General features: G+C 35.1%; 1 protein-coding gene across 7 annotated transcripts in view; it reads right to left on the bottom strand.

Annotated features, from left to right (window-relative positions):
* MYO9A (myosin IXA) overlaps positions 1–24,883 on the bottom strand; it is a 295,878-nt gene that overhangs the window by 103,479 nt on the left and 167,516 nt on the right. For all 7 annotated transcript variants that reach the window (XM_060097070.1, XM_060097072.1, XM_060097075.1 and 4 more), the window contains 4 exons: positions 23,381–23,456; positions 9,686–9,829; positions 8,142–8,181; positions 2,011–2,133 (listed from right to left, as the gene is read on the bottom strand). In XM_060097070.1, the coding sequence (XP_059953053.1) occupies positions 2,011–2,133; positions 8,142–8,181; positions 9,686–9,829; positions 23,381–23,456 (383 nt within the window). The remainder of the gene's footprint in view (positions 1–2,010; positions 2,134–8,141; positions 8,182–9,685; positions 9,830–23,380; positions 23,457–24,883) is intronic.

Genomic DNA, 24,883 nt, shown 5'->3' with positions numbered 1-24,883 from the left:
ACTGTCTAATATCTAAAAACATTCTATTCTTATCTTTTGTCCAGTTTTCTAGTTGTTTAGAGCAGAAGGGCAATTCCTGTATCAGTTAATCCTTCATGAGTTCTATGATTTCATTTTGATGAAAGTAAATATTCATTCACAAGAAGTGTATGAAGTCAAAGACAGCTGGGTGCCATCTATCTTCATCATTTCTAATTTCCTCACCTGTACAATAAGAATGACAGTATTTATCTCACAGAATTGGAGGAAAAATAATGTGTATGTATAAATATTTAGTAAAGGATCTGGAAAATATAGTACTCATTACTTTTATAATACTTAACAATGTATTAGAAACATTAAAGATGACCCTTTTTGCAAATGTTAAATACAATACATGAATTTAATTTGAAAATATCCATAATTCCTGAATTTGGGGGATTTTAAGGGACATGATAGGATTGTAATTATAACTAAGTTTTATTGTAGTAGCTATAATGTGTACTCTTCAGATTAAAGTCTGAGTTTGGTATACAGGAACCTGTAAAAGATCCAAGGTAACAAAATAAAGGACACAACAGCTTAATGGTTCTACCCTTCATAATTATGAGATTAATGCTTCCTTTTCAGATGCCAAGCTCACCACATTACCTTTTGATCAGAATTTGGCTTCCTACCTTGAGCTGCTAATCAGGAGGAAATGCGATCATGAACTAACAATTATAACAAGTCTGCCTATGATTCTTATTTCTCATTGTATATTAATAAACTTTGATATTGTTTTACAGCAGTGTTTATAGTTTATCAGTCAGCATGATATTTTTTTCCCTGTAAATTCACCTTTCCATTTCTAAATCCATAAAGTGAAAACCCAAACTCTGGGATGTGAAGACATCACCGAGGTACAGACAGACCTGTCTGGTCAAGCAACATCTCTCTCTTTTTTTAAATAATCAAATACCATTAACCCATAGGATTGTGATTTAAGAAGGATTTTTTTAAATTCATGGCAGAGCTTCCATTATATATTCAATTGTCTTTCCTTTAACTTTATTAGCACCTAATAAGCTGTTTGGCTCTTCGATCTTATTTTTTTGTTTTTGTTTTTTTTTAAAGAGCACTTTGACCAAGTAGCTTTTATAGAATCAAATTTTTCTCTAGGCCTATGGTGAAAATTGTCTAAAATAAAATGACATTTCTAGCCTACAGTTTGAAGAACTGTGCTTATAAATCAAACTAGATCATATCCAGTGATATGTTAGTAGATAATTTACATTCAGGTCTCCTGGATTAAACAGAAGCATTGAAAAACATGATAACATAGAAGTATAGCTATCGGCAGATAAAGAAATTTTTAGTTAACAGTGAACGACACTTCTGTGATAAAAGCATGAGATAGAGTAAAATTATGTAAAGCACTCTTTCCTTTAAGATTTTCAGCTCTTTTTCATAAATATCTAGCAAATGAATAGAATGTTAGAGATGATTTGAGAAGAATGGGAAGAATTCAAAGAGAATTTTGTAAAGTTATTCTGGAGGTTATTTGGTTAATTTATTATGATCATATTTATTCCTAAATGCCCAGTTACAATGAAAGGAACTGGATTCCTATATACACAAAACTAAAATAAACAATCAAGAAAAAACTTACAATTCCATTGAGTTAAATGTTGATGGAAGTAGCATGAGGTTTACATATATAGGGAGAAATACACATCATTATGTTAACAGTGACCATATCTGGGCAGTCAGTTTTCTGATGCTTTTCTCCTCACACTGAAAATAATAAATTACTCTTTGGGATATGCACTATCCAGAGATACAAGGATGAAAAACAAAAGCACTTGACTTTTTTTCCCCATCTTTGGTACTTCCATCCAAAATGACCATTATAGTATAGCTTTTTAGTCACATGAATCATATCCCATTCAGGTATCCTGCAGATCACTTTGACCTTACAATGCCAATCTGAACAAAACAGATTCCTCTTTGTTAAAAATAAAAGGAAAAAAAGGTAAAACAGGAAACAACCTGAAACTGGGCACTGATGCTGGGAGGTTTCTTCTTCTTGTGCAAATGAAGAAGAGACTTGGTAATGCGATCCTGTAGGGTCAGTCTTGTCAGGTGCTTTAAAGACTTTACTTCTAGCAAGTGCTGAAAAGCAGGGGAAAAAAATCAAATTCTTCATGTAAATTAATCTAAGAATAGGAAAAACAAAATTGTAAGCTAGTTTTCATTATTCCTGCGTATAATGACTGTGGTGAATATGAGCGATTAATATTCAACATCCATTTTTACCCTCCTTCTGCTTTCTTACAGAAGCTTACCAGCTAAAAAGAAACTACATTTCCCAAACTCTCTTACATCTCAGGTTCTGGATGTGATTTAAGTTCACCAATTCCCACACGTGAAACTGGGAAGGTCTAACTGAGGCGGAGGCTTTGTCTACTAGCTTGTTTCTGCTGGCAAACGTATACACAAAAGTACTTTAGTTTTCGGTGGTCCCAGTGCCCAGGCACTACTTTTTAAAGTGTTGTGAGGCAGAGTGCAGGGCATTTGTGTTGTCACTGCAACTCTAGTAAAAGCACCTTAGCCCTGAAGCCAACAGTTGTAGCAGCTTCTTCTTGATGCCTGGATTACACCACAGGTGGTATGAGCCTGGAAGCAGCACCAGTGATAGTGGCTTCCTCATTTCCTAGCTTTCTGAGTACAGCTGAGGTCAGTTCTGCTCTGTTGTTTTAATACTTCTGATGATTTCTGTAAGCACCTCTTTGAATTAAGTCCCTTTCTACTTAAAAATATCTATGGTGGTTAGTTATCTGCAACTGAATTCCGATCACACAGATAATAAATTAAATTCAATCCCTGGGCTATATAATAGGTAAGCCAGGAACACATACACAGAAAAAAAGAAAACGTAGTCCCTATCAACCCGCATCCTGAGGTCCTAATTATTAATCTTAAAAATAAGATATAAGTTACACATAAAGCAACTAAAGAATACAAAACAGGACACTGATAAAGTATTTTGGAGCTTTTTTTAGCTAATCATTAATCAATTTTTAAAATCCTACTAATTTATGGCTGTGAGTTTGTCAATGGAAAAAATGTATCTACACAGATGTGCAACTGCATATGTTATTTAAAAAGTAGTAAAAGTTTTATTGTATGAGAAGCACAGAATTGAGTTAAAAGTATGACAAATTAAAAGACTAAAAAATATTAATTTTGACAAGATAAACATTAAAAAATAAAAACTTCCAAGTGGCATTAAGTACAATATACATTTAAACAATTCCACCTAAGAAAAAATATTTTCAATAATGACAAAGACTTATTATCCATACATAAGAACTGTAAAAAAAATTCTTTAAAAAATACATCCAGTGATAATAAATGAGCAGAAGACTTCAACAGGCAATTCTCAAAATATAAATGACAAGTAACATAATGACAATCAATCTCACTTTTAATCAAAGAAACACACATTTTCTTTTAAGGAGATTTTCTGCACATCAGATTGGCAAACATAGTAAAGGCTGATAAAACCCAGTATACATGAAATAGGCATATTTATGCACTGTTCTTAGGAATGCAAATCATTATAATCTTTCTGATAAACCATTTCACGTCCACATATTTATCTAAGGAGAGCTCTGAATGTTGTTTCTGACAGTGTACTTCAAAAAAATAGTGAAAAATTCTAAACAAAAGCAATAAGGAACTATACAGAACTTTTTTCATAAAGTAAGCTTCATTCACACAACTGAATACTATACAGCTCCTAAAAATACTGCAACCTATATTTACTGACATGGAAAAATATCTGCAAATACTCTTGACCAAAAAAACCCCACACAAAACAATAATATATATGTAAATATATATAGTACATGTGTATACTGAATTTTGAGAGTTTAGATTTTATTTTTATTAGCATTTTTGAATTCTTACAAAAAGATTCATTGTATATTAAGAAAAAAATAATTTTACATACTGGTCAGGACTCAATTAGAAGAGTTTTGTGGTTTATCCATAAGTAAAAAGAAATTAGCACTGAAGCCTAAAATTATTTCCCCAAACATTTAAGATACTTCTGATAAAAAGACCTTGGAAATGGTTTCATTTTATAAACCATATCTAAGGCAATGGTAAAATTAATTACTAAATGTCACTATGTGAAAAAGGGTCAGATGAACTGTGAAAAATACAAGTAACTATTTTTTTTAAACTATTAAAAAGTCCTTCCCATCAAGGAATGATTAGAAAGGTAAAAAAAAAAAAAAAAATCCACATTCATTCTTATCTCAAGGTCTGTCCAATCTTTTCATTTGCTTGGAATACTCTATAGCTAGACCTTTACATTGCTTGATTTTTCGTAGCATTCAACTTATAGCTTAAATACCCAAAGTTTCTCATAAAGCTATTTTCTTAAATACCCCAAAGGTAGCCCACCTCTAAATCAATAATATGTCATTTCATTTTCCTCTTTGCACATAATATCATCTAAATCATCTTTTGTTTACTTGTATATTTTTTTCTCTTTCTCTAAAAGAATCACTATGAGAGAGCAAGGATTCTCTGACTGGACTGTTTATCTCAGCACCTCCAATGCCTAAAACAGTGTCTGGTACTGCAAACTCAATAAATATTAGTTTGGATAAATGAATGAATGGTTAGCAAGTAATGATTTTTGAACAATGTTTCCCCAGCAACTGGAGACCAGTCTCTTGTCCACAAAACTCACCATGATTAGATCCATCAACAAATATTCAGTGATTACTACAGATTCTGTTCTAAGTGCTAGGAATACATTGCATTCAAGTACAGGGAAACAGACTATAAGGAAATTAAAAAATAAACGATAATCTGAGGGCTATTAAGATTTATGAAGAAGATAAAACAGGGCAAGGAAGAAAGGAGAGACAAGGCGGAGCAGAACAATGTGGAAGACAAGAGGCTAAGGAGGCAAGAGAGAGATAAATCCAGTCAAGGGACAGCTTCAGTAGTCCAGTATGATGTGACAAAAACCAAGAACTGAACTGTGGGCCCAAGATCTAGCAGAAAACAGATACAGAGTTAATTCTTTTCTTAGGTCTTCTGTTCATTATCTACTTTATTCCTTTCTTAATTCCATCTTCATTGTTTAGCTTATTAAGATTAGTCAGTTCATTCTTTTTTAAACAATTATTTACTGCTTGCTGTGCAAGGTGCTATAGCCACAAAGATTAAGAAGATATTGCTCATGTTGTTAAAGCCAACTAAAATGGACAGTAAACTTACCTTCAACGTTTGAACCTGAGTGACTACAAAAATTCAGTAGGGGAGTGACAAACAAAAATCGCTTTGGGGATCAAGTCTGAGAGATGAGCAGGGTGTCAAAGTAGAAATGTACAACAAGGGAACTGTCAGTAAAAGACTGAAAATTTAAAGGTAGATCATATTAGAAAGGTATATTTAATAGAAGTGATGGTTTCAAGGTATGAGAGGGAAAGTACTCTCTAGGAGAGAAAGGGAAAGAACTATCAAAACAGAACTATATTAACAGAAGGCTAAGGGCTGCTGGAGGTTATATGTGTTGAACATTTGCCCGTGTTTATTCAGAACTGTAATAAAAATAAAGCATTCTAAATCCTACCTATATCAATAAAATGATGTGCCCTTAATACAGGTGACTGAATCTTATTTCCAGTAGCGATAAAAGTTGTAGGGCTGCGTACAATAATGATTCATACTCAAGGTAAGAAAGTGGCTGCAGATTTCACAAAAGAGCAAAAGGGAAAAGAAGTTCAGGTTATCTACACTTCTGTTGCTTCCTTCCACATCACATAAAACTAACTTAATGCAACCAAAATATCTTAATCAGCAAATGACCATAGTCAATGAGGATACAGGATCTGCTACTTTAATTTTATTAATATATACTTGTTTTGCCTTGGTTTGAAATGGACTGAAAGAAACAAGCAAAACACAAACACTCATTAAGCATAATTAGAAAAAATGAGGCATATTTAAAGAAGGGTAGGAAAGTAAGATGAAGAGTGAGGTTACTAAACAAAGCACACATCATGCCTACATGCATGTACACAGATAAGCCACAACTTCAGCTCTAACATTCTGGTAGCAAATATGAAGAAAATACTTATTATTTATTGAATACTAATCATGCACATACCAAATATATATCTCTCATCCTAACATATATCATCCCCCACATTACAAATGAAGAGACAGAGGTTAAGACAAGTTCGAGAACTTACTCCAAAAATCAAAGAGCAGGGACTTCCCTGGTGGCGCAGTGGTTAAGAATCTGCCTGCCAATGCAGGGGACACAGGTTCGTGCTCTGGTCCAGGAAGATCCCACATGCCGCAGAGCAACTAAGCCCAAGTGCCACAACTACTGAGCCCGCGTGCCACGACTATTGAGGCCTGCGTGCCTAGAGCCCATGCTCCGCAAGAGGAGCCACCTCAATGAGGAGCCCACGCACCACCGCAACAAAGAGTAGCCCCCACTTGCTGCAACTAGAGAAAGCCCACACACAGCAGCAAAGACCCAATGCAGCCCCCCCAAAATTAATTAATTAATTTAAAAAAAATCAAAGAGCAAGTAACAGATCCATCATTTGAACGTAGGTCAGTTTGACTCCAAGGTCTATATTCTCACAGACTATGTTGCCTCTCTAATATTAAATATATGTACTTGAATACACAAGACACACTAAAATAAACAAAAAATTAGCCATACTTAATTTTAAAAGATTGAGAAATAGATGGGATTCCCATGATTGATGATTGAATGGAATCATTTACTTCAGATGTATCCAACATATTCTTGTTGGCTATCATGTAAAGTTTAAGAAGTTATAAAAGAATGTATATATATGTATAACTGAGTCACTTTGCTGTAGAGCAGAAATTAACACAACATTGTAAATCAACTATACAATTAAAAAGAAATAATTTATCCATTTGAGGATAGGGAAAAGAACAGCACAAACACTAGGCCCAGAGGTGGCATTCAAAATATTAAAAGGCTAGAGAGACAGTGAAGGAAAAAAGAAAGACAAATGAACGATAATGAATATTTGACAATGAATGTAGTCTCCTCTCTTTCTCTCTACATAAAATCGTTTCATGTAAGACCATAATCACAAACCACTTAGGTAAATTTTCTTTGTGGCTTAAAACATATTTGTCACTACCACAAACCACATCAGCAGTACATTAAATTTTCTTTGGAAATATAAGGTGACTTAAGTAGAAGGAAAAATTAAAGACAGATTCATTTTCTTCTTTCTTGAACTTGAGAACCAGGACAATAAATAGCTCTTTTTCAGTTCTTTTAAAATTTTGAAATTATGCCCATTAACAAAGTTACAAACGACAGGACTCCTTCTTTGGGAGAGCACAAGAGAGAAAAACTCAGTAAGATTTTTCTTTCTTTAGTAAATTTAATAAATATTTTGGAATGTAGATTAGAGTAGGCAAATTACAACCCCTGGGTCAAATCCTGCCCACTGTTTTTATAAGATTTATATGGTTGCAAAAAGAATTAAATAATATATGATGGCATGTGAAAATTAAATGAAATTCAAATTTCAGTGTCCATAAGTAAAGTTTTATTGGAATACAGTCACTCTCACTCAGTTACATATTGTCTACAGCTGCATTTGTGCTATGATAGCAGAGCTAAGTAATTATAACACAGACTAGACGAGATAAGCCTGCAAGCCTAACTGGACCTTTACAGAAAAACCTGGCTAACGAACGCTAATGATGATGAGAGTTAGGTAAGCATTACTTAGAAATTATTTTTAAATCAGATAAAATTCAGAATTTTATCTTAAACTGACTCAAGGAGAAATGAAAAGATCTTATACAAAGATGCAATTACTCAACAAAAATTTACATTTATATTCAGAAGCTCTTCAAACACTAGAAAATGGGACATATCACAAGTATTTACCTGAACCATTAAACTTGGCCATTTCATAACATCCAGCATTATTTCTAAAATGGTTTCAACTGAATATACACAATTAACCTCTATTTTGGGTACAAATAACATATTTCTTTTTTGTTTATGAAGATCGTTTGATGAATAATAAAAAAATAATTATGAAATGGGGCACTAACAGAAAAAAATTTTTTGTAATACTCACCTTTGGAAGGCCAGGCTTGGATTTGAAATTTTTGTTTCTCCTATAGAGATAAATCATACATTAGGAAAAAAAAAAAAACCACAGTAGAGACGAATGATTTCAAGGTCTCTACTAAAACCACAGACTATATACCCATTTCCAAGTTATAGGTCGCCTAAATGAAAACACTGTCTAATTCAACTAAGCAGTCATCTTTGGGAAGGAAGGTTAAGCGAAGAAAAGAGATGCCTGCTCTGTAATACAGGTACAAACACATTTAAGCCCGATGATAAGTAACATAATGTACATTCAAAGCTGAAGTTTCATTTTCTTTTGGATGTTAATAGGGCTCTGCATTCTTAAACCTATAGAGGCATTGTTTCTGTCATTTTAAACTTAAATAGATAGCTAATTTCATGAATTTTTAAAATGTACTTTTCACTAAGACTCATGATCTTCCATTTTTAGAAATTAAAAATTCTCTTTTGCCCTTTTTTCCCTTATTCATAATTCAGTATCACACTTATATCAAATCTTTTTTTTTTTAATGGCTACATACAGGGAATAAAGCCCAATGCTTATGAACATGGGCTGGGGTGTCAGGAAGACCTGGGCTTGAATCTAAGTTCTTTCACCTACTAATTCTGGAGTATAGCAAGACTTATACAAATTGAGCCTATTAACACTGTTAAATGATGATTTAGGGATTAAGGAATCCAATTCAGTCACACTTCTAGCTAGTGGTCAAAAAATATGCTTCGGAAGTTTTTGAAATATGTTGATATAGGTAGCTAAGAACTTTTTACTTGTCTACCATGCATGGTTATATCTATGTCCTCAAACCAGTTCTAAATCAGGTAAGGAGGAATGGCAGGCTTGGGTTAAGTGTTATATATCACCATACAGGCGCCCCTTGAACAACACAGGTTTTGACTGTGCAGTTCCACTTATAAGTGGAATTTTTTTCAACAGTTTTTAAAAAACTGTATGCTTCTTCTCCTGTTAATTGTCTTTCAAGTTACTGTACTTGATCTGAGGTTGGTTGAATCTGTGGATGTGGAATCACAGATACCGAGGAGCAGTGGATATGGAGGGCTGACTACAGGAAACACACAAATTTTTGACTGTACAGAGGGTTGGCACCTCTAACCCATGCAGTGTTGAGGGGTAAACTGTATATGGCCCCATTCACCACTTCATAAGGGATTTTCCTGCCCAATTTGTTAGGATTGCCAGAATTAAAGGACAACGGCAGTTAAAGACTAGGAATCCTAAAAAGAGCTATCAGTTTTTGCTCTCTCTGGATGTAGGGTCTGTTAAAGAGCAATAAAGAGTCATCTCCATAATAAGTATATTCAGTCTGATTCTCCTGGTGAGATGAAAACAAACACCAGCTTTATAATACAGTAGACTGTCACAGCTCTAAATTCTGACTACTTTTGAGTCTTGTTTCACTCAAAATTCTACTCATGAAAATAATGCTTCATGATCACCTCTCTTCTTTTTTAGCCAGAAATTTTAAATCAGTCATAAAAAAGCAATCCACATTATTGATCAATACTAACGTGAGAATTCCATGGGCTCTCTCCAAGAGTTTGCTGCTAGCTGAATTAGCGAATATCCCATCTTTATCAAGCAAGGAGGTGTTACTGGATAGTCTGCTCTGGCGAATCCCAGTTCTGCCATTCCAGGCAAAATCAAATGTTTCACTGTAAAAATTAAATAGAGTACAATTTGCTTTGTTAATTGAGACATCCCTAAAACTCCATACATTTCTTTAAAAAGTAAAATAAAACTATAGACACTAAAGTTAAAATTTAGAAAAAATGCTAAACCAGCAGAAAATGGTTTTATCAGAGAGATTACTGATTAATTTGGCTTATCTTTTACTCTTTCAGAACAAAATATTTCTACGGATTCTAGCACATTCACATTCAAATGTGCATCAAGGTGAGCACATCATATAGCTAATACCTTTAAATATACCACTTAACAAGCAGTAAATAATATAATGTATTAAAATATAATGTCATGGCTTTTGTCTGTGTTTGAAGCCCAAACCCTCTTTCCTTTTTAAAAAGGATATATTAGCCACTGAGTGTAACCACTTCTTTGAGTTTCACTTATTTTTGGAGAATACCCATGTATGTAAAATACTAATAAAAACTGTATGCTTCTTCTCCTGTTAATTGTCTTTCATTAGTTTAACTTACAGGCCCGCAGCCACTGAACCTAAGAAGGCAAAGGAAAAGTTTTTTCTCCCTGACAGTTTCATACCATATAATTTGATTTATATAACATTCACAAAATAACAAAACTACAGAAATGAAGAACAGATTAGTGGTTGCTAGAGGACAGGAAAGAAACATGGAAGAAGAAGGATAATACAAATAAGCAGCATGAATAAATTCTTTTATGATGATGAAAGAGTTCGGTATCCTGATTGTGGTGTTGGTTACACAAATCCATACATGGGATAAAACTGCAAAAAACTACCCATACACACAGATTTTTTTTTCAGAGATTTTTTAAAATGGTGAGAACTGTAGTCTAGTTAATATTAATGTAACAATGTAACTTTCCTGGTTTTGATAATATACTACCAGTATATAAGATGTCCTTTAAGGAAAACTGAGTGAAGGGTACATAGGACTCTATGAACTATTTTTTTCCTTTGTACTATTTTTGAAACTTCCTGCTTTTGAAAAATGGAATATAACCTTAAAATATTTATTTTCCAATTAGTTCTTTATTTAAACTATACTACTTTTTAGATAGCCAGGACAATATCTTTAAAATCTTGTAATAACTTTGTTCTGTCCTCCTGGTCAAGCTTCTTACTAAGAACAACAGAAGATAAAAAAATAATCAAACATGCAAAACTTTACAAAAATTTTCATCAATATCAAGAAAATCAGAAACAACCTAAATAACCAACAATTGGAAATAAATGAAAGAAGTTATATTATAACCACCCCTATGGAAGTCTATAAGGTCATTAAAAATCATGTGGGAGCAGCAAAGGAAACCATAAACAAGACCAAAAGACAACCCTCAGAATGGGAGAAAATATTTGCAAATGAAGCAATTGACAAAGCATTAATCTCCAAAATTTACAAGCAGCTCATGCAGCTCAATAACAAAAAAACAAACAACCCAATCCAAAAATGGGCAGAAGACCTAAATAGACATTTCTCCAAAGAAGATATACAGATTGCCAACAAATACATGAAAGAATGCTCAACATCATTAATCATTAGAGAAATGCAAATCAAAACTACAATGAGATATCATCTCACACAGGTCAAAATGGCCATCATCAAAAAATCTAGAAACAATAAATGCTGGAGAGGGTGTGGAGAAAAGGGAACACTCTTGCACTGCTGGTGGGAATGTGAATTGGTGCAGCCACTATGGAGAACAGTATGGAGGTTCCTTAAAAAACTACAAATAGAACTACCATATAACCCAGCAATCCCACTACTGGGCATATACCCTGAGAAAACCATAATTCAAAAAGAGTCATGTAGCACAATGTTCATTGCAGCTCTATTTACAATAGCCAGGAGATGGAAGCAACCTAAGTGTCCATCATCGGATGAATGTATAAAGAAGATGTGGCACATATATACAATGGAATATTACTCAGCCATAAAAAGAAACGAAATTGAGTTATTTGTAGTGAGGTGGATGGACCTAGAGTCTGTCATACAGACTGAAGTAAGTCAGAAAGAGAAAGACAAATACCGTATGCTAACACATATATATGGAATCTAAAGGAAAAAAAATGTCATGAAGAACCTAGGGGTAAGATGGGAATAAAGACACAGACCTAGTAGAGAAGGGACTTGAGGATATAGGGAGGGGGAAGGGGAAGTTGTGACAAACTGAGAGAGTGGCATGGACATATATACACTACCAAACGTAAAATAGGTAGCTAGTGGGAAGCAGCCGCATACCCATATCAGTGTATAACTGATTCACTTTGTTATAAAGCGGAAACTAACACACCATTGTAAAGCAATTATACTCCAATAAAGATGTAAAAAATAAATAAATAAAGTAGAGAGAACTCAGGGACAGTAAAAAAAAAAAAAAGGCTCATAATATACAGTTTGAGACACAGAGAAATGAGAAATACTCCTAAATGGTATTAAAATTTACATTTCCATGTCAATTTGTCTTAGTCCACTTTCTAAGAAAATTGTTTCAAGTCTAGGCTTGTTGAGCTTTGCTGAGATCTCAACTAGGCAAGTCACTTTCCATATCTAATATTTCTTAAAACAATATCTTATTGACTGCTGAGGGGCTTCATATTAAATGTCTTGAAGTTGAAAATGATACTGAACTTTAAGAACCTTAAAACTTTGTATTTGTATGCATGAATGTTGCCAGTCTTTGTCTTATCTTCCCAACCAAATCATAGGGAAAGGTGTTTTGTTTAACTTTATATCCCTGCAGTGTCTAACATAGTGTTACCCACACATAGTAGGTGCTGAAAAAATGTTGGTTTTTTAAATTGACCCCACCTGTTTTGCGCAAGGTCTTCATATTACCCATCCCAGTGCTTCATACAAATGCTGCCCCTCGTCTCATTTATCCCTTTACTTTGATCTCCCTATGATTTCCATAATGTCTCCATTTTTTTCTTTAATCTCTCTCTGCCACCCCTCTGCCCTGCTCCTTCCAGCCCTAAGTGGGACATGAGACCTTATGCAGCATCCTCATCTTAGCATGTGCTGGCCTCTGTGTTTGGTGTTGGGGGAATGAAGAAGACTAAGCCGTGGCCCCACTCACAGGCTAGTAGGGGACAGAGATGAGTCTGAGATGAACAGACTAGTAGAATAGGGGACAGAGACTGTCATATATCAACAGTGATAATAAATGTGATAAATCCTGTAACTGAGACATGTACAAAGTGATATGATAGAAAGGAAGGCGAAGTAAACCAGTTCTGGCTGGGGTGGGCTGAGGAAAGCTTCTCAGCAGCAATGATGGATACAGTGTCAACAGCCCAGGAAAGAAGGGAAAGGGTTACAGGGTAGAGTAAATATATCTGCTCCAAGCTACCACAGTGTGAAAGGAAGAGCAAGAAGTTCAGTGTGTCCAGAATGAGGAGTCATGGGGTGAATGTTTAGAACTAGGCTGAGGACATAAGTGAGGTTTGCTTGTGCGGGGTACAGTGTGCCCTGCTAAGAGCTGGGACTATACTCTTTGCCAAGAGGGAGCCAGTGAAGGGACTTTTTAGAAAGAAAACCCTGGTAGAATTTATTCCTCTGCTCATTCACTAGCTCTCTCTCCTCTTTCTCCATCTCTCTGTCTCTCTCTCTCTCTCTCTGTGTCTCTCTCTCTGTCACACACACACACACTCATTTAATAGATTCACTATTTCCTAACACATAAGTTTAATGTAAATTCCTATATCTGATTTCAAGGGCCTCACAGTCTGGCCCTACTGTATTTATTCAACTTTGTTTCCTACTGCTCCCCTAAACCCACTTCCCCTCTGAGCTAACAATGAGCCCTTGTATATGTCATTTCCCTTGCCTGAGAGGAGACCACAGCCCATGTCTTCCCACAGAGACCTCACAGTGTATTCCATAGCTTTTGGAAATTTATATGGTCTTGTACAATTTTCTAATTGTTTTGTGTCCCCCTTCTCTCCCGTAGTAAACATAAACCCTCTGGGAGCTGGAGAGTAAGCTCCATAAGACCAAGAATCACAAAATTTTTACTCATCACTGTCCTCCAGTTCTTAGCTTATAGTAGATGTCCAATGAAGGTTGGTCCACTAAACACACATAATTGTAGTTAAGAACATTTTTGTTACAGCCACTATGGAGAGCAGTATGGAGGTTCCTTTAAAAACTAAAAATAGAACTACCATACGACCCAGCAATCCCACTACTGGGCATATACCCTGAGAAAACCATAACTCAAAAAGAGTCATGTACTACAATGTTCATTGCAGCTCTATTTACAATAGCCAGGACATGGAAGCAACCTAAGTGTCCATCGACAGATGAATGGATAAAGAAGATGTGGCACATATATACAATCATTATTACTCAGCCATAAAAAGAAATGAAACTGAGCTATTTGTAGTGAGGTGGATGGACCTAGAACCTGTCATACAGAGTGAAGTAAGTCAGAAAGAGAAAAATACCATATGCTAACACATATATATGAAATCTAAAAAAAAAAAAAAATGGCTCTGAAGAACCTAGAGGCAGGACAGGAATAAAGACGTAGATGTAGGGAATGGACTTGAGGACACGGGGAGGGGGAAGGGCAAGCTGGGACGAAGTCACAGAGTGGCACTGACTCTCTATTTTTACATTTGGTATTTTACACTACTAAATGTAAAATAGATAGCTAGTGGGAAGCAGCCACATAGCACAGGGAGATCAGCTCGGTGCTTTGTGACCACCTAGAGGGGTGGGATAGGGAGGGTGGGAGGGAGACACAAGAGGGAGGGGATATGGGGATATAAATATACATATAGCTGATTCACTTTGCTATAACAGCAGAAACTAACACAACAATGTAAAGCAACTATACTCCAATAAAGTTGTTAAAAAAAAATCATGTGGGAGAACAGTATTTAATGGCATAAAGAGCTGTCTGCATATATTATCAAATCTAAATATTGTTGCATGATACAGTTTTGTTTAAGACAATTATATTTACATACACGGAAAGAAGAATATTTACCAAAAAAATTTTAATGGACAAAATAGACATTTATTCAAAGAAGATATACGAATCATCAAAAAACATATACAAATCACTAATAAGCACATAAAAAGATGCTGAACATCATTATTTAGGGAAATACAAATCAAAACTACAATGAGATACTACTTCATTCCCTCTAAGACAGGCAATAACACAATGACAAGAATGTGGAGAAACTGGAACCCTTATCCATTACTACTGGGAATGTAAAATGTCCGAGCCACTCTGGAAGATAGTTTGGCAAACTCTCAAAATGTTAAACAAAACAGACAGTGACCATGTAACACAGCAATTTCATTCCTAGGCATGTGCTCAAAAGCACTGAAAACACGTCCACAAGAGAACTTGTATATGAATGTTCACAGCAGCATTATTCATAATAGCCAAAAAGTAGAACCCAAGTGTTCATTAACTGATAAATGTGTAGCCAAAATATCCATAACATGAGATGTTATTCAGCCATAAAAATGAATGAAGTACTGGTATATGTTACAACGTAGATTACTGAAAACATTATGCTAAGCGAAAGAAGTCTCACACAAAAGGCCACATATTGTAGATTCCATTTATATAAAATTTCCAAAAAGAATATTTTTTTTCCAGAATAGGCAAATCTACAAAGACAAACAGTAGATCATGTTTACCTACAGTGAGTGAGAGTACGAGAAATGGAAACATTCTAGTAAACAGGAAACTTCCTTTTGAACTGACTAAAATGTTCCAAATTAGATTTTGGAATAGTTGGCCAACTCTTAAATGAATTGTATACTTTAAGTGGGTAAAATTTTGTGGTATGTAAATTATATCTCAATAAAGCTATTTAAAACAAGGCCTCAGAAATCAGCAATGCTGGAACTAAAAGGCAATGTGGCGGTGTCTTCAAAATTCTGAAAAGAAGTTATTTCCAACCAAGAGTCTATACACACTCAAATTTCCAATCAAGTGTGAGGGCAGAATAAATGTATGCTTAGTTATACAAGGAATCAAAAACATGTTCCTCCTATATATACTTTCTTATGGAGCTTCTAGAGAATATGCTCTGTAAAAGTTTACAAAGTAGATCTATAAAAGGAAAAAATGGTAGAAAAAACTGTTGATACAAAACAGAAGAATAACATAAGGAATGACCAATACAAAGGTAAAGAAGATACCACTGTGACAGCTATGTGATAGATCTAGAGAACAAACCCTTCTGATCAAAAAAATGCCAGGAGAGATTTCTATAAGAAGATGAAATTAATTCAAGATGCATCTGTACATGATCAGAGGAAATTAAAACAATTGTCAAAAAAGCTTAGGGTTGAAATGGATATAAGCACCACCAAAATTTAGAAGAAAATCTGGCTGAATAGATGACTTTGGACTGAGGAAACAATTCTTTAAATAAGTTATTAAAAGGACAAATAATAGAGGAAAAAATAATACATTTAACTACATTTACCATTTTAACCATTTTTAAGTGTACAATACAGTGGCACTAAGTACATTTATTGTTGTGCAACCATCACTACTATCTATCTCCAGAACTTTCAGCCAAACTGAAACTTCGTACCCATTCAACAATAACTCCCCATGCCCTCCAATACTATATAATATTATATAGCAACTAAAAAGAACAAATTACATGCCACAAGATGGATGAATCTTAGATAGATATTACTGAGGAGAAGAGTCACAGCAACCACATACTATATATTAGTATTTCTAAAACTCAAAAACTAGCCAAGCCAAACAACTCTTTGCTTAGAAAAACATACGTTTAATGTAAAACTATTTTTTAGAGCATAGTAATGGTACACATAAAATTCTGGATAGCAGTTACCTGTGGCGTGAGAGGGAGAATGATCAGAAAATATATGATAAAAAAGTGGCTGCAGCAATACTAATAATCTTCTGGTTCTGAACTTGGGTGGTATTCATTTTATTGATATGCTTCCTAATGTATATGTGTGTTTTGTATATTCTCTTGTATCAAATGCTACCTTAATGTATAAAGACTGAATCAAAGCTTCCTATTAAACTTGTATACTGCACACTTCTTATGTTCCATTTCAAATCCCCTAAGTCTTACCTCTTACTCTAGCTGCTGCTGTTGCAAATGGTAACTAGTCATACACACAAATTTTGTCCAGCATCAAACAGATGCTGCTGGCAGCACTTAGTTTCAGATTCCAGACACTTGCCTCTTGTCTGATGTAGGCTTCTGCTCTGCACGTACACAAGCAGAACTCTCTGTGGGGCTAGCAACCCCTGGAGCAATGGATAAGTCCCTCCTCTTTTCTTCCTCAAGGCAGATAGATGGTCCTGAGACACAAATCATTAAGCTTCTCAGTTGGTCCCACAGGATTGAGCAACCAGTGGCCAACTCATTCATTGATTCTTGTATGGATTCTCTATCCTTCCCTTTTTTATTCCCATATCCCCACTCCTGCTCCCTAGGATAACATTCTTAAATAAGCTACATTTGTAAATACACTATTTGGTGGTTGCATAAGGGAAACCCATAATAAGCTGCCATAGCATACTCCTTAGCAATTGTTTATGTCAGCCCCCAGCTGAAATACCACGAATCTGACAAAGTCATAAATTCACAAGGACAAAGAGTGAGAAGGAAGACTATGCAAGGGACAAGGAACAGTAAAAGTTTAAAGTTGACAGACATGTAATAAGAGATGTAGTAGACTAGAAAAAATTAAAACCTAGGTTTATATGTACGTCGGAATCATAGAAAAGGGGAGTCTATAGGGGTAGGCATGATTGAGAATACACATATGCTCGTGTGTGTGTGTGTGTGTGTGTGTGTAGAGGCTGGGGTTTGGAGTGGGAGAGAGGCTAAAACAACAAAATGCAAGTGTGTTCTCATTCAGAACTCTGGAAAGGTTCAGATATTAGAGATAACTGGTACCACTGCAAGGGTGATGCTGAATGGGGCTAAAAATAGGAAGTTAGTTTGAAAGTCTTTAAAAATGAGCTAGATCCTTACTCTTACCCTATATAGTGAAGTAACATTCCCTTCCTCAAACCTTTCAAAGATTTTACTTTATAGAAAAGTTGGAAACACAGAATCTCAGGAGAAGTCAGAGACATTAGGCATAGCTAAAGGTAGGGGTGGGTGAGGTACACTGAAAATAGGAGGAATTAAGTGGAAGTATGCATATGGAATCATGAGAAGCCCAGCTACATACCTAGAACATCAGTAGCCAGATTTAAAAGCTATAGGCAGGGAAAACTGACTGACCCAAGAGACACAATCTAGAGATAGCAGACATTTGGAAGTCACCAACTAAACACCGAGATCCCCGATTAATAACAAAATACATCTTCTAGTACAAGAATCAACTGAGTGCATCTGTAAATCCGATGATTTATTCTCTCTCTCTAGATGAAGGTCTCTCAGGAATCTCAAAGTAACATGTGCAGGCTGAAACTATCACTCCCTCTTCAAAACTGTTGCCTCTTAAGTACTTAAGTACTAGGTCAGAAATCATCCTTAATCACTCTGTCTCCTCACCCAATATATTCCACAAGTTTTATATAAGACATAGATTCCCCCCACCCTCTCTTTTCAGGAAACGAAGGCTACAAGAGTCACAATCTCAGAATACGAAGATAAGCTGAGCCAAGAACAAATTTTTGGTGACTCCCAAACCTGTGCTCTTTCTCCTATGTGTTATGTAAAGGCTTAAAATATAGCAAAAAGGTTTTACTGGTATTTTACACATTGAGTAACAGGAAGAGTCCTAGCATTAGAATGGCAGGCTCAATGGTGAAGTAGAATGTTGGAAGTGAAAGAAAGCAAAAATAGGCTGAGCCTATTTTTAAGAGAGGACAATCAATGGGATGCTGGGGAGAAAGAAAAAGCTCTGTGTGTACTTAAAAATCTTTCTGCCAGGGCTTCCCTGGTGGCGCAGTGGTTGAGAGTCCACCTGCCGATGCAGGGGACACGGGTTCGTGCCCCGGTCCAGGAAGATCCCACATGCCGCGGAGCGGATGGGCCCGTGAGCCATGGCCGCTAAGCCTGCAGGTCCGGAGCCTGTGCTCCGCAGCGGGAGAGGCCACAGCAGTGAGAGGCCCGCGTACAGCAAAAAAAAAAAAAAAAAAAATCTTTGTGCCACTTGGTTATTTCAATGAAATGACTTGACGTAGGTATCTGTCTCAGTTTTTCTAGAGGCTTCCCTTAGCTTAGCACATTGCTATTAAGATTGATGGCATACACAACGTCTTTGTTCTCTATATACAATGTACTCCTTATATATACATTAGATCACTGTCATATATTTGTTGCATACATATAAAAATTATTTGCACAAAGCATAGAAAATCCAATACAGACTTCTCATAAACACTGAATCCTCATAAAATCAGATGAGAGACATACAGATTTTCAATTTTCCTCCTTAATACAGGTTCACATCAATGTGTACCCACAACCACCTACTGCAAGCCATCATCTCTTGCCAGAACTGTTAGTCTTCCTGTATCCAATCCAGTGCCTCTCCAAATCATTCTCCATAAAGCAACCATAGAGATTCTTCTGAAATATCAGTCAGTCCCCTGCTTAAAAGCATTAAATAACTTCTCATTACCCTTAAGAGGAAGTCCAGCATCTCCAATACGGCTAACAAAGCCCCACATGAATTAGCCTATGTCTATTTGTCTTTCTAGAGTCGACTCTCATCATTTCTCTCTTCTTACATTCTTTTAATTCTTTATTCATGCCATGCTCTCTAGAGAGAGCTCTCTTTTTGCTCCTGGACCATCATACAGATTGCTCCTCTGCCTGTAAAACATCACCCTCCTCTTCAAAGGGTTCACCCTTACTCTTCACGCAGATAACAGTTTAAAAGATTCTTTTTCTGAAAAACATTTCTGATGCATCTGGCCCCATATCCAATTCTTTAAATACAGTATTAGCATAAAAAATTTAAAAGTCCTCCTCTATGTTTCCATGGTATCTTATATTTCTCCAATCATATCATTTATCACATTTATCTCACAAAGTAATGAATCTCCAGTTTCCGCCACACGACCTGGCACAAAGTACTTGTTAAATAAACAAATGATCTGGCAGAACTAGAAGTTGTATCTGTCTTAATTTATTTCTTTATTTTTCTCTCAAGAATGATCTGACCTTCAGGAATGGAGTTACATGCAAATAATGATCCAGTAAAAAAGCCACTAATTTTTAAAACAAAGGACAAACTACGTAAAAACACACAAATATTATTTAGGATAACCAACATAGTATATATTAAAGTGAAAAAATTTGGAAGAGACTTTTGAAATAACTATATAATACTTTTTTTTTTGCGGTACGCGGGCCTCTCACTGTTGTGGCCTCTCCTGTTGTGGAGCACAGGCTCCGGACGCGCAGGCTCAGCGGCCATGGCTCACAGGCCCAGCCACTCCGAGGCAAGTGGGATCCTCCCAGACCATGGCACAAACCTGTGTCCCCTGCATCGGCAGGCGGATTCTCAACCACTGCACCACCAGGGAAGCCCTATAATACTTAATGTTTTAAATTTATACTAAAATATGAGTATTATTTCATACTACTAATTTGCTATTATTATATGAACTGCTAATCACATATAACTGCTTACATTAATAACCAAGTTCTGTATTTTTTCATTAGGGTAAACAAAATACATTCTAAGACATGATCAAATTCCATGAGATTTATCTGGCTGTAACATATGAGAAATTACTCCAAGCTGTTTTATGTGACACCAAGTCATATTGGTTCTAAGAGAACCTTGAAATCCATTCACTTTTATAAATCATGTTAAATATGATAATTACTTTAAAAACCCTAGTAATAAATTATTTGACTTATCCTTCAAAAAAAGTATTTATTTTTGTTCTCATTGTTGCATTTTATAATACAATGTCTCAGATGGTAAGCAGTCATTTGCCCAGATCAAGAGGAAAAGTTGAATTTAAACAAAAATAACACTTTAGACAGTGAGTTTTCAGTTGCATTAAGAATAGAAATCAGGATCCACACATGCTACATAGTCAACTCTTAGAGGATAGGTTTATCCCAGTACTCAAATATGTGGTTATCAATATAGCCAAAGTCCTAAAAACTGGTGTCATAACCCATGAGTTTTAATGAGACTTATTCTAGTTCCTTAATGCCCTGGGATTAGCATGATAGTACAGCAGACCCCATTTAATCATAAAACGTACCATATACTTGGACAATGTGCAAATTCATTATGTACTCGTCGACAATAAATTCTGATAATACTCTTTTTGCCCCCTAAATAACAAGTTTCCAAAGGCATATTTTCCCAATATAGGTTGGTATATTTTATTCTTCACACAATCTTCTCTACAACTATTCAGAGAGCTTTTTCCATCTAGGAACGAATGTATCTTTGAAACCAGGGTAGTCTTTTTAGTTATTCACATTAAATGTCACTTCAGCAGCCTCTATTTACCATCTCTGCTTCATGATATGTAATTATAGGCTCTGTACTTTTTTCAAATCATATTTTGATACAAAGACATCTATTTCCAGTTTATACCCTCTTACCAAAAAGCAACTGCCCACTCAACATTAATGAAAGTTTTATCTCTCACTTGAGGAATATCTGCACTGGCTAAAAATAGTTTTATATTTGCGTTTCCTTGTTTTTATACAGACTACATCAATTCTTAGTCCTATATCACCAGCAAATTGGATGTTCCACTCTTTCATTTAAGAGTCACTTATTAGGAGTGTTCCATAGGGAAGGTCCAAAAGACTCCACTTAGTAGATACAAGCTAATGATTTCATGACTGATTTGATTTTCTGAGTATCTATTGTTCTATCCTCTCTATCTTCTCACCAATTTTCTCTAAAATATGTCTAAAATAAACTCACCAATACAACAAACACAAGCTGGGAGGCTCTCTTGTTAAGACTGCTAGCTGGCCTTTTCCTGATAACATTACTTCAATGCCACATATCTTTCTTTATTGTACACAAAGGAAAAGAATCAAGTTGATGTGATCAATTTCTCTGTGAGGAAGGGTCTCAAAAATGAGCTTATACACACATCTTTACAAAATTAGTTTGTCATTCCATGAGTGCCTAAAATCACCTTAACTGCTTGAGCCCAGACCAATCTTAAACCAATATATCAGACTATTCCAACTGATACATAAAAAACAGAAGCCCATATAGATCTCTTCAGGCACCCAAAATTGAAAGCAGTACAAAGAAACATAACTGGGAATTCCCTAGCAGTCCAGTGGGTAGGACACGGCACTTGCACTGCGGTGGCCCAAGTTCAATCCTTGGACGGGGAACTAAGATCTTGCAAGCTGCGCGAGTGGCCAAGAAAAAAACAAAAACAAAAACTAGGAATTAGGAAAGTTATAACCATTAAATTGCTTCGGGAAATGCAACAAGTACAGTTCCTTTTTTTACCCAAATCAAGAAAATGAGTTCCTTAAGTTAGGGATCTCTAATGACCAGGGTGAGAATACTGCCAATAGATTGAAATAAAAAAGGTACACAGGTCACCAGATTAATGATCTAAATTTGTTCTTGGGTAAAATCTAACATGCACATATAATGGTGATTTTCATCATCAGCCAACTGTCACTGTTAAGAAAACAAAATGCATGCACTATAAAGACAGCCAGTAGTTCAATTTGCTGGCGTTAAAGAAAAGTACAGTTGAGGTTGGATACTTGGGCTGTGACGGCTCTTGCAGGTTAAAATAGTGAACCTAGACTTCTTGTAATAAGCAATAAAGAGTTATAAAAAAAAAGTTATGGAGCAGAGAAGTGACAATATATATTAGAAAGACATAGTAACTCAAAATGGAAAACCTGATCAATGAAGTTATACTTTAATTTTAAATGACTGATCATCCTAATCTTATATCTTACCAGGACACTAAGAAGCTCAATTCTCTTGATGTTTAAAATGTACACAGCAGACTCTAGACACTAAACAATGCTCGTTTGCTCATTTAAAGTACAATCTTTATAAAACAGTATGTGTAAAGGAAAAGGAGCTTTATTTACAAACCCCCAAAATTACTTATATTTGTTACTTTCAAATTTTACTTAAGAATTCTTCATTGAAAATGGTAAAAGATAAGCTTTGGGTATCACACTCATCAAGAAAAGGTATCGGACAGTTTGATGTAAATCAAACTACTCAATTATTACTTACCAATAAGACTTCTCCATGGAAAGAAGCAGAATACCCATTACTTTTGCAAAAGACATTTAAAACGCAAGAAGGGTCTCAGAAATTAAAACATAAGCACTCATTTTTAATTATCCTGGGGAAACTTTTTTTACACTGTACAACCACTTTACTAGAGGCAATCTTAGATAATTTACTGTACTGTTAACTCAAACCTTTTTAACTTATTACACCATTTACAAAAACTTTAAGAAATTTAAAGAGAAAAAGGCCCGATTTACTGCATACTTTTAAAGCCACAGAAGTATTAATAAGAATTCTAGTTATTTCTTCTTTACGTCCTTAAAAATTTAAACCAAACATACTTACTGTTGGTTTTTTTCATTTAGAGTGTTCATTCCCTGGAGATCAGAAAGAGGTGTTCTGGGATTTTTCCGAGTTATACCTAGCATAGAGAAATCAAAAATTTTCAATCAATGCTAAGATAAATTAAACATCAAATAATTTTTCTAGGAACAAGTGAAATTAATATACTTCAATAGTAAATATTTGCTAGACACCCAGGTGGCTAACAGGCACATAAAAAGATGCTCAGCATCGCTAATCACTGGGGAAATGCAAATCAAAACCAAAATGAGATATCACCTCACACCGGTCAGAATGGCTATCATCAAAAAACACAAATAACAAATGCTGGCAAGGATGTGGAGAAAAGGGAGTGCTCATACACTATTGGTGGGAATGTAAATTGGTACAGCCACTGTGGAAAACAGTATGGAAGTTTCTCAAAATACTAAAAATGGAACTACCATATGATCCAGCAATTCCACTCCTGGGTACACACCTGGAAAAAATGAAAACACTAATTTGAAAAGATACGTGCACTCCAATGTTCATAGCAGCCCTGTTTATAATAGCTAAGACATGGAAGCAACCCACATGCCCATCAGCCAACACTTGCCTTAAGAAGATGTGATATATATATACAATGGCATATTACTCAGACATTAAAAAAAAAAAGAAATACTGCCATTTGCAGCAATGTGGAAGGACCTAGAGAATATTATGCTTAGTGAAGTAAGTCAGACAGAGAAAGACAAATACTATATATGAATTATATGTGGAATCTAAAAAAAATACAAATGAATGTATATGCAAAACAGCAACAGGCTCACAGATACAGAAAACCAACATGTGGTTACCAAAGAGGAGAGGGAAGCAGGGAGGAACAAAATAGGGGTATGGGATTAACAGATAGACACTACTATATTTAAAATAGTAAAAATATCTTTATTTGAGATAACAATCTTGTATGTGGAAAATCCTAAGTAATTCACAAAAAATTTGGACTATTAAACAAGTTTAGCAGAATTACAAGATATAAGATCAATATTCAAAAATCAACTTAGCAATAAACAATTGGAAAATGAAATTAAGAAAACAATTCCATTAATAATAGCAATAAAATAATATAAAAGGAATAAATTGAGCAAAAAATATAAAATGTCTACTGAAAAACTATAAAGCATCATAAAAAGCAATTAAAGAAAACCTAAATAAATGGAAAGCCATCCATGCTCATGGACTGGAAAACTTAATATTGTTAAGATGGCAGTGTTCCCCAAATTCATCTACAGATCAATGCAATCTCTATTAAAATTCCAGCTGCCTTTTTTTTTTTTACTGAAATGAATAAGCTGATCCTAAAATTAATATGGAAATGCAAAGGAACCAGAATAGCCATGTTGAAAAAAGAGAACATGGTTGGAAGACTCATACTTCCTGAATTAAAAACTTACTACAAAGATAAAGTAACTGAGACAGTATGGCACCAGCATAAAGATAGACAAATAGATCAATGGAAAGGAACTG

Source organism: Mesoplodon densirostris, chromosome 4, assembly GCF_025265405.1.
Source record: "Mesoplodon densirostris isolate mMesDen1 chromosome 4, mMesDen1 primary haplotype, whole genome shotgun sequence".
In the NCBI taxonomy this organism is placed as follows: Eukaryota; Metazoa; Chordata; class Mammalia; order Artiodactyla; family Ziphiidae; genus Mesoplodon; species Mesoplodon densirostris.
The sequence above is the reverse complement of the archived record's forward strand: the minus strand, read 5'-3'. Positions and strand labels throughout refer to the sequence as shown.